The sequence below is a fragment of the Nanorana parkeri genome, unplaced genomic scaffold (assembly GCF_000935625.1).
Source record: "Nanorana parkeri isolate BGI_ZX_2015 unplaced genomic scaffold, ASM93562v1 scaffold3212, whole genome shotgun sequence".
NCBI classification, from domain to species: domain Eukaryota; kingdom Metazoa; phylum Chordata; class Amphibia; order Anura; family Dicroglossidae; genus Nanorana; species Nanorana parkeri.
In genome coordinates, this window is record NW_017309480.1 from 23,371 (window position 1) to 35,746 (window position 12,376).

The 12,376-nt window shown below is 46.5% G+C and overlaps 2 protein-coding genes across 2 annotated transcripts in view; both read right to left on the bottom strand.

The window, feature by feature from the left end:
* The window catches only part of LOC108802913 (C-factor-like), a 10,238-nt gene extending 2,175 nt beyond the window's left edge, over positions 1–8,063 (bottom strand). Inside the window, exon 1 of the mRNA XM_018574758.1 lies at positions 7,230–8,063. Coding sequence (XP_018430260.1) covers positions 7,261–8,028 — 768 coding nt within the window. The 5' untranslated portion in view covers positions 8,029–8,063 and the 3' untranslated portion in view covers positions 7,230–7,260. The remainder of the gene's footprint in view (positions 1–7,229) is intronic.
* A 1,354-nt stretch (positions 8,064–9,417) lies between these two features.
* On the bottom strand, positions 9,418–10,222 carry LOC108802912 (C-factor-like). Its single transcript, XM_018574757.1, has one exon. The coding sequence runs from the start codon at positions 10,210–10,212 to the stop codon at positions 9,445–9,447; it is 768 nt and encodes a 255-aa protein (XP_018430259.1). The 5' UTR covers positions 10,213–10,222; the 3' UTR covers positions 9,418–9,444.
* Positions 10,223–12,376: the final 2,154 nt, after the last annotated feature.

The window sequence follows — 12,376 nt, forward strand, 5'->3', positions numbered from 1 at the left end:
TCTAGAGAGCCCCCAGGGAGCGCCCACTGACCCCCAGGGTAAGGTAAGGTGACAACATGTTTAACATAAAATCCGGGGACATTTTTAAATGTCCCTGGGAACATTAAAAAAAACATTTATTTTTTTAATACTCACCTGATCCCTGGATCCACCGCCAAGCGCAGCCTCCCATCTCCCACGCTTTCAGAAGCTATCGGAGATGAATGTAGAGCTGCAACAACGAATCGACTTAAGTCGATTATAATCGATGATTGAAAAAGTTGTTGTCCAAGTTTTCAATCATCGATTATCGGCTTTCGATTAGTTGGCCCTGTTCACGGCTTCACACACGCCGCGTGCCGCACCTCCTCTCCGTCTCAAGCTTGCCGCTGCTAGACCAGCCCTTCTGCATTCACCGCCCACACGCCGCACCTCCTCCCCGCCTCATGCTCACCGCCCGCCCACATCAACGATCGGCACAGAGACGCGGGGAGAAGTAAGGAGGAGCAGGCGTGGGGGGGATGACAGCCGCCGACAGACAGACCTGATCTCAGAGGCAAGTTGCTGGAAGACTGCTCAGGTAAGCCTGCTCTCTCCCCGCCCCCACATGGTGCTCTATAATGTATTGCTGGGATTTGTATTCCTCTATAGCTGATGGAGTTGTCCCGATCAACCGGTTAATCAAACCCAATAATCGGCTAACTAATCGATTTTGAAAATAATCATTAGCTGCAGCTCTAGATAAAAAGTCACCCTACACCAGGGATCCACCACTAACCACCAGGGAGCCTCCTCTGGCCACCACAGAGCCCCCCACTAACCACCAGGGAGCCCCCACTGGCCACAGTGGAGCCCCCACTACCCACCTGGGAGCTACCACAGAGCCACAACTAATTATTAGGGATCCTCCACTGGCCACCACAGATCCCGCACTGACCAGCAGAGAGCCCGCACTGACCACCTGACAGTCAGCATTGGCCACCTGAGAGCCTAATTAGGGAGCCGCCTCTGCTGCACCCACATGCACCCGTGAAACTCTCTGGACCCCTGTCGAGAGCCCGCACAACCCACCTGAGACCCTGGAGACATCAGGCGGAGAACCCAGAGCAATGTAGCTTCATATTATTCTGCATTGCTGTAATATGTATTGCTGGGATTTGTAGTCCTCTATAGCTGATGCTGTTCTGCATTGCTGTATTGCTGGGAATTGTAGTTCTCTATAGCTGTTGGTAGTCATTATTGCTGGGATTTATAGTCCTCTATAGCTGATGGTATTCTGCATTGTTGTGTAATGTATTGCTTGGAATTGTAGTTCTCTATAGCCAATGCCATTCTGCAATGCTGTACAATGTATTTCTGAGAATTATAGCCCTCTATAGCTGGTGGTATTATTCTGCATTGCTGTGTAATAAGCTGAGATATGTAGTCCCTCTACAGCTTGGAGTTAGTGGCAGAACTACCAGGGTCGCAGCAGTCGTACACGCGCACAGCAGGGCCATCTTTAACGCAGGGCAAAAGGGGCAGCTGCCCAGGGCCCAGTCATTGTTGTGGGGCCCAAAGGGTAGCTGCCAAAGGTGGCCTTTGCACCTGGATGGGGGAGAGGGAGCCTGCAAGGTTAGGGGACTACAGCCTGAATCAGGGTAGCATGAACAGTGGGTGTCTGATAGGGAGGCCCTGAGTGTCTGTACTGGCTGCTGCATGCTGCATGTGTGTATTAGGGAACACTGAACGTCCAGAGAGAGGGGTCACTACATGCTGCTTGTCTGTATGTGATGGGGTCACTACATGCTTTCCCTGTACATATGATGGGGGACAATACACGCTAGTCAGTGCTAGCGTAAGGCTACGTAGACAGGGGTCTGAGGGCGCCGGGGGGAAGCGGGGGTAAAAAATGCACCTTCACCTTTGTACACAATAATCCTTGCACCGACTCTGTCCTTGATTCCGCCAAAAATACATCTGTGCCACTCTTCCGTTTACTGTGCAATCGGTATTGCATAGTGTTGCTCCGCCCCTGACGTATGGGCGAAGAACCGATAAATTTATCTACCGCGTCTCTTCCAGGTGTGCATGTCATGAAGAAAGGGGGTCAGGAAAACAGCTGATTCGGATGACTCTGCCCAACTGGAAGTGACACAGTCGAGAAAATGTATAGGGTCGAGAAATATTATAGAACACTGACATTGACACTGTCAGGCCCCTCCCACTATCCTCCCACAGCTCACAGCCCTGAAGCATGGACAGCCAGCGGCGGCCTACAGTGGGTGAGAGTGCCTAAGTAGTGGACATGGAGCGGAGTAAGGCCAGAACTATGTAGGGAGCCCAGTGGGAGGAGAGTGCCATCCCCCAGCCAGTCACCCCTTTCATGGACTTACTAGGGAGTCCTCACATCACTCGATCATTCACACTACCGTTATATGGATGGCAAAAGTGGCAGGCAGGGGCGGGGAGAAGGCGGGGAAGAGGCAGATCAGGCCAAGTTGCTGCACCATGAGCATCTGGGTTATACTTGCCCCCTGCGCAAAAAGTTGCCCCCCCCCCATTCATTATACACTGCCCCCTCCATCCCCCCTGCACACGGAGCCCAGCCGGAAGAGGTCAGCAGCAGCTGTAGCTAAATGTGTGCACATTGTGCAAAGAGGAAAGCCGGCGACAGGTGGACAAAATCAGGCAGGGCTGCCTACTCAGGGGGCTTCTAGTAGGGCCTGGCGGCGAGCTGCCGGGTGACAAGTAGCAAAAGGCACAGAGCAGGGATGACACAGGGCTGATGGGACCGAGAGAGAGGCGGCCCGGCCGGCAGAGGCTGCGGGTGGCTGGAGGAAGAAGCTTTGGCGCCTGGACGAAGATGCAGGAAGAAGTGGCATATCCTGGAAGCAGGCTGGGGAGCTGCAGGTAAGAGGAGCAGCACGTGTGCAGGGAAAGGGACCCTGTACAGCCCATAATGGATCCTGCACAGCCCACTTGGGAGTCTTTGTGCAGGGCTATGGTGGGCTGTGCAAGGTCTATGGTGGGCTCTGGAGGGGTCTCTGGTGGGGTTTTCAAAAAGCACACAAGGACGGTACGAACAGCGCTCTTGGATAGGACCTGGGGAGTATGTGTCCCTACCTAGCCTGCAGCCCTAGAAGACAGGAGGAGTGCCTGTGCTTGTTAAGACCAAAAGAGACAGAAGTGAGGGCGCAAAGTTGAGTAGGGTTATCTAACTGGGCTGAACGTTGCAAGGGGAACAGCAGAATGAAAATAGTGTACTTACTAGAGTGGGACCGAGGATCGGATGAGGACTGGTCTGTGGGAGGATCGTGAAGTCCAAGGTAACGTTCAGCTCAGTTAGATAACCCTCCTTAACTTTGCGCCCTCACGTCTGTCTCTTTTGGTGGGGTTTTCAGGGACTCAGGAGTGCTGTGCAAGGTCTATGGTGGGATGTGCAGGGTCTTTGTCAGTCTCTGCCTGAGACCCTGCAGAGCCAACCAGAGATCCTTTACAGCCCACCTCAGACCCTTGCTTCCCTGCAACGCTAAGGCCTCATTCACACAGGCCTCATTCATCTGTCGGCCCGTACAGATCCGTGCGGCATGCACGGTCGTAACGGGCCGTTCCCGGGAAGGACAGGTGTTGCGTGTGATTGTATGCAGCAGCCTGTTCTTCTCTATGGGAGGATGCGGCTGGACGCTCACCCGAACTGCACATCCGTGCCGGTGCCCGTGCTCGGACACAGACAGGATCCATCCTGTCTGTGTCCGAGTACGGACACCCGCACCTACGTGCCGGGTGGGTGAGCGTAGGGTGGAGTACGGCCGCGTCCTCCATAGAGAAGAACAGGCTGCTGCCTGCAATCACACGCAGCACCTGTCCTTCCCGGGAATGGCCCGTTTTGACCGTGTACGCCACATGGATCTGTACGGGGCGCTCTAAGCTGTGTAAATGAGGCCTAATAGCGCAACCTGTCAGAAGCTGCATCCAGCGACTTGACAGGTTACGCAAAATGTTTCGAACAGGCAGGGGTGGGACAAATTTAGATGGGAGAGGTGCCGAGTTTCGTCTTGCCATGGGCAGCACGAAACCTAAATACACCGCTGTCTCTGGGGCAGACCTGCCATTTCAGCTTTGACTGAATGCTTGATAGAAGAAAGCACAAAGGAGCCGATCTGCAAGGATCTGTGCAAGGCTGGTAGGTGGTTAAGATCAGTCCTGATCTGCTGCCATGGGAAAGTTATGTGTGTACACTTGGAATCTTTAATAAAGGAGAACTATGGGGTCAGGGCTTTTCCCCTTAGTTCTCCTAAGGGTCACGGGAGAACCCAAACTAGCGTCCTACCGTGACCCAAAGCTCATCTACTGAGTCCGACCTGTGACAGTTTCATTGTCACAGGTCGGCTCAGATTATGAGGCTGAGTGAAAATCACTCGACTCATAGTTCTCCTTTAGTCTTTGTCCCAGGTTGTCTCACAGCCTGGCAACTGAGTACTCTGCAGATGGATCCTGCCCTGTAGCAATGTATCCTTGTCTTTTCTCTGAAAATGCCATAAAGTAAGGATAATGCTCCATTCACATATTGCGTTTGCTATTCCTGCGCAGTTTTCCGTGTGGAAGACCGCATGGGATGCAAATGCAATATGTTGGATAACTACGCGGATTTGCACCCATTATTTAGCCGCGACGTGCGAAATCTACCATATTATCGCGCTTGCACTATTTTGGGGGCGGAATATGCGCAGACAGCCGCTCCAGTGTGAATGGAGCCTAAACTGTGTTTCTATTCCCTGCATCCCTTTCTGCTCAGTGATAATCAAAAATGCTGAATTTAGTTGGCAGTTACATAAAGCAGTGTCAGAACTTAACTGCCAAAAAAGTTAACTGATTGACCAGAAAACTTTGTGTGCTTTTTAAGGTATTATAAAAGAAAGTTGTTGTGCTTTGGATCCTCCAATAAAAAGAAGTTATTAAAGTCAAAAATGAAGCAAGCAGGACCAACATCTGCTTTAAAAATTAAAACTATGCGCTGAACGGGGCTGTTGGGAAGAGACTTGGATGGGAAGGTGTGTGGCTCAATAACATAAACCATTTGAATTATTCTTTAATTGAATTTAGGAGAACCTGAGGGCTAGTTCATACCACAAACAGTGCGTTCCGGCCTAATTTGGTGCTGGAACGCACTGGATCGCATTCCGGACGGCTCACTGCATTCAGGGGCAGGAGGGGGCGTGGCGGTGCATAGAAGTCAATGGCACCGCAGCCACGTCCCCGGCTGCAGTGCGATCACACTCACCTGAACATGTGGCACATCAATGCCTGTGTTTTTTCTGACTGCACTAGACCATAACGTAGGCAATTATGTGCCATGCGTTTGGGTGTGGGCGTTCCCACTGCAGTTGGGGGCGTGGCTTCTGTGCCATTGACTCAATGCACTGCCACGCCCCCTCCCACCCCTGAATGCAGGGAGCCAACTAGGGTGCGATCCAGTGCGTTCGGCACCAAATTAGGCTGAAACACACTGTTTGTGGTGTGAACTAGCCCGAAATATGTTTTTGTTTTTTTTACTATGTGAGCCCAGATTCTATCTGAAAAATAAATAAATAATCCTTACCCATAATCCACCAATGAGCTCAACCTCCTCTCTCTGATGCTGGCAGAAGTGATACAGCATGCAACTGTTGCTGTTTAAGGGCGCTCGCTGTATCCAGCTACACTAATAGCACAACCTGTCAGAGGTTGGATACAGCGTGCGCACTGTATCCAGCGTCTGACAGGTTACGCATAATGTCCTTAATAGGAAGGGGTGGGGCAAATTTAGATTGGGGGGTGCCCAAGTTTAGTCTTGCCTAGGGCAGCACAAAACCAAAATACACACTGACCAGCTGCAGTCTTTAGCTTTTTAAAACATATGTACACACCACAAAGAAACCTCCAATCTTGTTCAGGTCCACATTCAGAATTACACAAATGTGTACAGCTCGTGTATTTCCCATTTACGCTAACAGATGCATCCATATTGTATCTGTCCAGACTCCGACATGCTGCAAAAACATGTTCTGGTGGATTCCCTTTGTTGAGAAAAGTTTTGACTAGTTCCAGGCCAATTCCTCGTCTAGAACCAGTGACCCGGACACTGCGTATAATGAGATTTGCCATTTTGTTTTTCACAGCAGTCTTGTGTCTTTGAAATAAAGGCTTTTGGAGAACTTTAGCCTTAATAAAACACCACACCTATAGTAAAGTTAGTAAAATATTAGCAAATGTTCAGATAAGGACAACAAACACAAAGGTAGTCTAAGGTTCAATGTACTAAGCAAAAATTACTGATATGGATCAGGGATATCCAATTGCCCTGATTCAGCAAGCTGCAATAGTGCTTAAAGAAAGTTAATTAGTACTTACAGCGTGCATTATACTGTATGATAGGCAAGGACTACATAAATTGTGCCTGTACCACCAACCAGAGCCAATCACAAGCCAGTATCCACCACCAACCACCTACCAGAATCCATCACAAACCAGCCACCTACTACCAGCTAGCACCCATCAAAAACCAGCATCCAACACCAGCCACTGACCAGAATTCATCACAAACCAGAATCTACCATAACCAGCATCTATCACAAACCAGCATCTGCCAAAAAACAGCATCCACCACCAATTAGCATCCATAACAAACCAGCATCCAGCACTAACTAGCACTCACCACCAACCAGCATTCATTACAAACCAGCATCCACCACCAACCAGCATCCACTACCAGCCAGCATTCACCACCAGTGAATGCTGGCTGGTAGTGCCTTCTACCAACCAGCATTCATCAGTAACCAGCTGGAAAATAAGTAGAAACTAAATACAATTCTCTCTAAAAAAAAGTTTTTGTTTTACTTTACTATTGGAGAATTACTGTGTGAATCATAAAAAGAGATTGGATATATTTTCTCATATAAAGGTGTTTGAGGTTTATTTTTCATGATTATGGACCAGCTGCAGGCTTTTTAAAACATATGTACCCACCACAAAGACACCTCCAATCTTGTTCAGGTCCACATTCAGAATTACACAAATGTGTACAGCTCATGTATTTCCCATTGACGATAGCAGATGCATCCATATTGTATCTGTGAAAACACTGGCCAGAAAAGAGTAGTTTGTGCATTTCATTACTTATATATACATTTTTAATTTTACTCCTGTATGGCTTACATAATTTTGCCTCCACCTTACAATGGTACACTCAGTCTTTTATAGTCCAGCAACATTCCATTGTGGTTTTTCTGTCTGTACATCTGTCTTGTTTGTGCCTCAAACTCACCAAGGGATAGCCAGTCCTTGCCAATTCAGAAACATTCCATTGTGTATTTCTGTCAGGGTTTCAAACACTTCCATCATCCCACCCACACTCTCGTGCAGCTTCAGCGGAGCCTTTGCACCACCCATGTCGGTTTGGACCCAGCCAGGAGCGAAAGTCACAGCAATAATTCCATCGGTTTTGTAGGTCTCTGCCTGACATCGTGTTAACATATTTAGTGCTGCCTTGCTGCAGCGGTATTCCATTAGAACGTCCTTAAACAGCTCAATTGAGACTCTTTCTATAGACCCTAAACCACTGGATATGTGGATCACGGCGGCCTTGCTGCAGCTCATTATTTCATTAGGATTTTCTTGTGCGGCTTTCTTCAACAAGGGAGCAAATGCTTGAGTAACCAGCATTGGTCCCACTGTATTGGTTTTATACAGTCTCATCATGTCTTCTGCTGTAGTTTCTTCCACTGGGTGGTAGATGGCAATACCAGCATTATTGATCAGCAAGTTCAATCCATGTCCTTTCAGGGTCTCCTTTACCACATCATAGGCAGCTTCAATGCTTGCTTTGTCTGTTACATCCATCCTGACAGTAACAAGATTTGAGTGTTTGGAAGCCAGTGACTTCAGTTCCTGAGCTGTTTCTGGACTCCGACATGCTGCAAAAACATGTCCTGGTGGATTCCTTTTGTTGAGAAAAGTCTTGACTAGTTCCAGGCCAATTCCTCGGCTAGAACCAGTGACCAGGACACTGCGGATAAGGAGCTTTGCCATTTTGTTTTGCACAGCAGTCCTGTGTCTTTGAAATAAAGGCTGTTTGAGAACTTTAGCCTTAGTAAAAGACCCTACCTCTAGTAAAGTTAGTAAAATATTAGCAAATGTTCAGTAAAGGACAACGCACACAAAGGAACTCTAAGGTTCAATGTACTAAGCAAAAATGGCTGATATGTATCAGGGATAGCCAATTGCCCTAATTCAGCAAGCTGCAATAGTACTTAAAGAAAGTTAATTAGTAACTAAAGCATGCATTATACTGTATAACAGGCAAGAACTACATAAAGGGTGCCTGCACCATCAACCAGAGCCCATCACAAGCCAGTATCCACCACCAACCACCTACCAGAATCCATCACAAACCAGCCACCTACTACCAGCTAGCACCCATCATAAACCGGCATCCACCACCAACCAACACCAACCACTTACCAGAATTCATCACAAACCAGAATCTACCATAACCAGCATCTATCACAAACCAGCATCCATCACCAATTAGCATCCATAACAAACCAGTATCCAGCACTAACTAGCACTCACCACCAACCAGCATTCATTACAAACCAGCATCCACCACCAACCAGCATCCACTACCAGCCAGCATTCACCACCAACTAGCACCCACAACCAACTAGTGCCTTCTACCAACCAGCATTCATCAGTAACCAGCCAGGAAATAAGTAGAAACTAAGCAAAATTCTCTCTAAAAATTTTTTTTATTTTACTTTACTATTGGAGAATTACTGTATGAATCATCAAAAAAAGAGACTGAATATATATTTTCATATAAAGGTGTTTGTGCTTTATTTTTCATAATTATGGAACAGCTGCAGTCTTTAGCTTTTTAACCTCCCCGGCGGTATGATTTTTAATTTTTTTCATGTTTTTGGTCTATTTATTATTTTTAATATCCCGCTGGTTCCGCCCCCCTGCGACGCGTACGCTCGCAAACAATGGAACCCAAAAGACGGAAGCCGGCATCGGCCGCAGAACACAGCGCGGCTTGAGGGACAAGGTAAGTAAATGCTATGCAGCTTTCCCGAGTGTAGCTCGGGGTTACCGCTTATGGTATGGAAAAGTAACCCCGAGCTACACTCGAGAATACCGCCAGGGAGGTTAAAACATATGTACACACCTACAATCTTGTTCAGGTCCACATTCAGAATTACACAAATGTGTACAGCTCGTGTATTTCCCATTGACGCTAATGGGTGCATCCATATTGTATCTGTGAAAACACTGGCCAGAAAAGAGTAGTTTGTGCATTTCATTGCTTATAGACACATTTTTATTTTTTGTATGGCTTACATAATTTTGCCTCCACCTTACAATGGTACAGTCAGTCCTTTATAGTCCAGCAACATTCCATTGTGATTTTTCTGTCTGTACATCTGTCTTGATTGAGCCTCAAACTCACCAAGGGATAGCCAGTCCTTGCCAATTCAGAAACATTCCATTGTGTATTTCTGTCAGGGTGTCAAACACTTCCATCATCCCACCCACACTCTCATGCAGCTTCAGCGGTGCCTTTGCACCACCCATGTCGGTTTGGACCCAGCCAGGAGCAAATGTCACGGTGGTAATCCCATCAGTTTTGTAGGTCTCTGCCTGACATCGTGTCAGCATATTCAGCGCCACCTTGCTGCAGCGGTATTCTATAAGAATTTCTGGCAACAATTCAAGTGAGGCTCTTTCTATGGATGCTAAATCACTGGATATGTGGATCACAGCAGCCTTGCTGCAGCTCATTACTTCAGTAGGATTATCTTGTGCTGCTTTCTTCAGCAAGGGAACAAGTGCTTGAGTGACCAGCATTGGTCCCACTGTATTGGTTTTATACACTCTTATCATGTCCTCTGCTGTAGTTTCATCAATCATATGGTAGGTGACAATACCAGCATTGTTGATCAGTAAGTTTAGCCCATGTCCCTTAAGGGCCTCCTCTACCACAACATATGCTTCTTCAATGCTTGCTTTGTCTGTTACATCCATCCTAACAATCACAAGGTTTGAGTGTTTGGAGGTCAGTGACTTTAGTTCCTGAGCTGTTTCAGGATTCCGACAAGCTGCAAAGACATGTTCTGGTGGATTCCGTTTTCTGAGAAAAGTCTTGACTAGTTCCAGGCCAATTCCTCGGCTAGAACCAGTGACCAGGACACTACGGATAATGAGGTTTGCCATTTTGTGTTGTGACAGCAGTCCTGTGTCTTGCAATGAGTCTGTTTGAGAACTTTACTCTTTGTAAGATTTGGTTTGTAAAATATTAACGCAAGTTCAAATAAGGCCAACGTGCTCAAAGGGCACCTATGAGCTTTAAGGTGGACTGTAAGCTTTAATTCACTAGGCTACAATACTTTTCATTTAGTAGTAAGAGCCAATGACCCTAATCCACTGCAAAATTCATGCTTATTTGTGTTCATGGCATACTAGTATGACATAGGATTATACTCAGAGGTCACTGATTATATGATATAGGGAGGTTAAGGGTGGGAGCCTCCGTTGTGTATATTACTGCCTTTACTGCCACTGTGCATCCTCATTATCTCCTATGGTGACCATTGTCACTGGGATGAAAAGTGAGAGGGAATCCAAAATGTCTGATATATATTTCAAATATTCACAACTGTCAAAGGTGGGATTTCCCTGAATTTGGGGTGATGAGAACACAGACAGCAATGAAAAATACATACAGATTCTAACCCTTCTTTACGATAATTAAACTTGAAATAAAGTTTTGGCTGGAGTCCTAGATTGCTAGGCAGCTTGATGAGTTAGGGCTAAGGAGAGCTGAAAAGAACAATTGTGACAAATAACAGATACATTAAAAGCATAGTATTATTATGTAGTAGCCTATAGTGTCTTTATATTTTCTTTTTTGTGTGATTTCAATCATCGTGACATATAATATTTACACACAAGTGTATACTTTCCTTTTAATAGCATAAACAGTAGGCATGTTTCGTTTTTATAAATGTCACTTGATGCTGGCATAAGACATGATGTGCTAACGACTAAAGGACTTCCCCTTTCTTCTATCACTGGTTCCGTATATTTAAGGAGCTCATGGTCTAGACAAAAGTGGCAGACCACATGGTACCACAAAACTGTCTGTAAGTCGCACACTGGGGCGCCAGTGTGCGACTTACAAGGTGCGGATAACAGAGAAAAGAAACATTTTGTGAGCTTATTTCTGTATTAAGTGTTGTCGATCCATTGGACAGAATAATATAAATGTACCCATAGACATCCAAGGGTGTTTGGACCTGCTTGTGTGACCTGACTGTTCTGCAGTGGCCACTCCTCACGCAAACATACTGCTAAGAAAAGGAAAAGGGGGTAGGAATTAGGGATGGGCTCGATGTTCAAGCAGAACGTGAGTTCGACTCAAACATTGGCAGTTCATGTGTTTGCCGAGTGCCCTGCAAGGCCTTGTGAGCCCTGATTGGCTAAAGCCTTGCATAAACCAAGAAGGAAATGGTGTTCAAGTGCAGGCTATAGTGCCACACGCCTAATTTAGTTTAGAGATAGAGGGTGAGAAAAGTGGGGGTTTTTAGGCACTTTGAATGATAATACACAGAGAAATATTCTTAACTAAAAAGGTATTGTTTTATTGGATACATGATTAAAAGGGAATGGTCATGATAAAAAATGAGCATAGGCACGTCCAGTAACCACCTAATTCCAGAGTCCAAGTAATTATAGCATAGTTAACATGATTCAATTGATAACATGATCTATATGACATATGAAAATAATTATTAAAGACATTGAATGGAATACATAATAGAGTTTAAATAATTCATAGTCCTTAGCTTTAACCCAAAGAATTGTTGATGGTGGATTTTTTCAACGCGATTCACTTATAAATGCCCTTCATCAGGAGGGGAGGTGGTCTAAATTAAAACTGTAGAAAAGCTTTGTAAATTATCTGGTCATATGCATATGCATAATAGTCATTGACTTTCAAAAGTCTTAACTCTTTTTTTACAATTTTATTTTACCCTATAGTGAATAAGTAGGGGCACAAGTACCCCTTACTCATTCACAAGGGGGGGCGCATCTGGGTGCCCCTTTATTAAAGGGATAACCTGATGTGAATAAGCACCCAGTCCGCACCCCCACAACCAACGCCCCAGGGCTTGTGGGGAAGAGGCATTTGTCCCCATCGGCACGGGGACAAGGTGCTTTTGCAGGGGCGACCCCAGAAAAGCACCCTCCCAGTGCTGAGGGCATGTGGCCTGGTATCGCAGCAGGGAGGGGGCGCTCACTCGCCTCCCCCCCCTTTCCTGCCCTGCCAGGCCCTTGCTCGGATCAAGGGTCTGGTATGAAATTTTAAGGGGGACCC

What these genes read in the sequence shown, in the direction of transcription:
- LOC108802912 (XM_018574757.1), bottom strand. Translation starts at nt 10,212, where the DNA reads ATGGCAAACCTCATTATCCGTAGTGTCCTGGTCACTGGTTCTAGCCGA.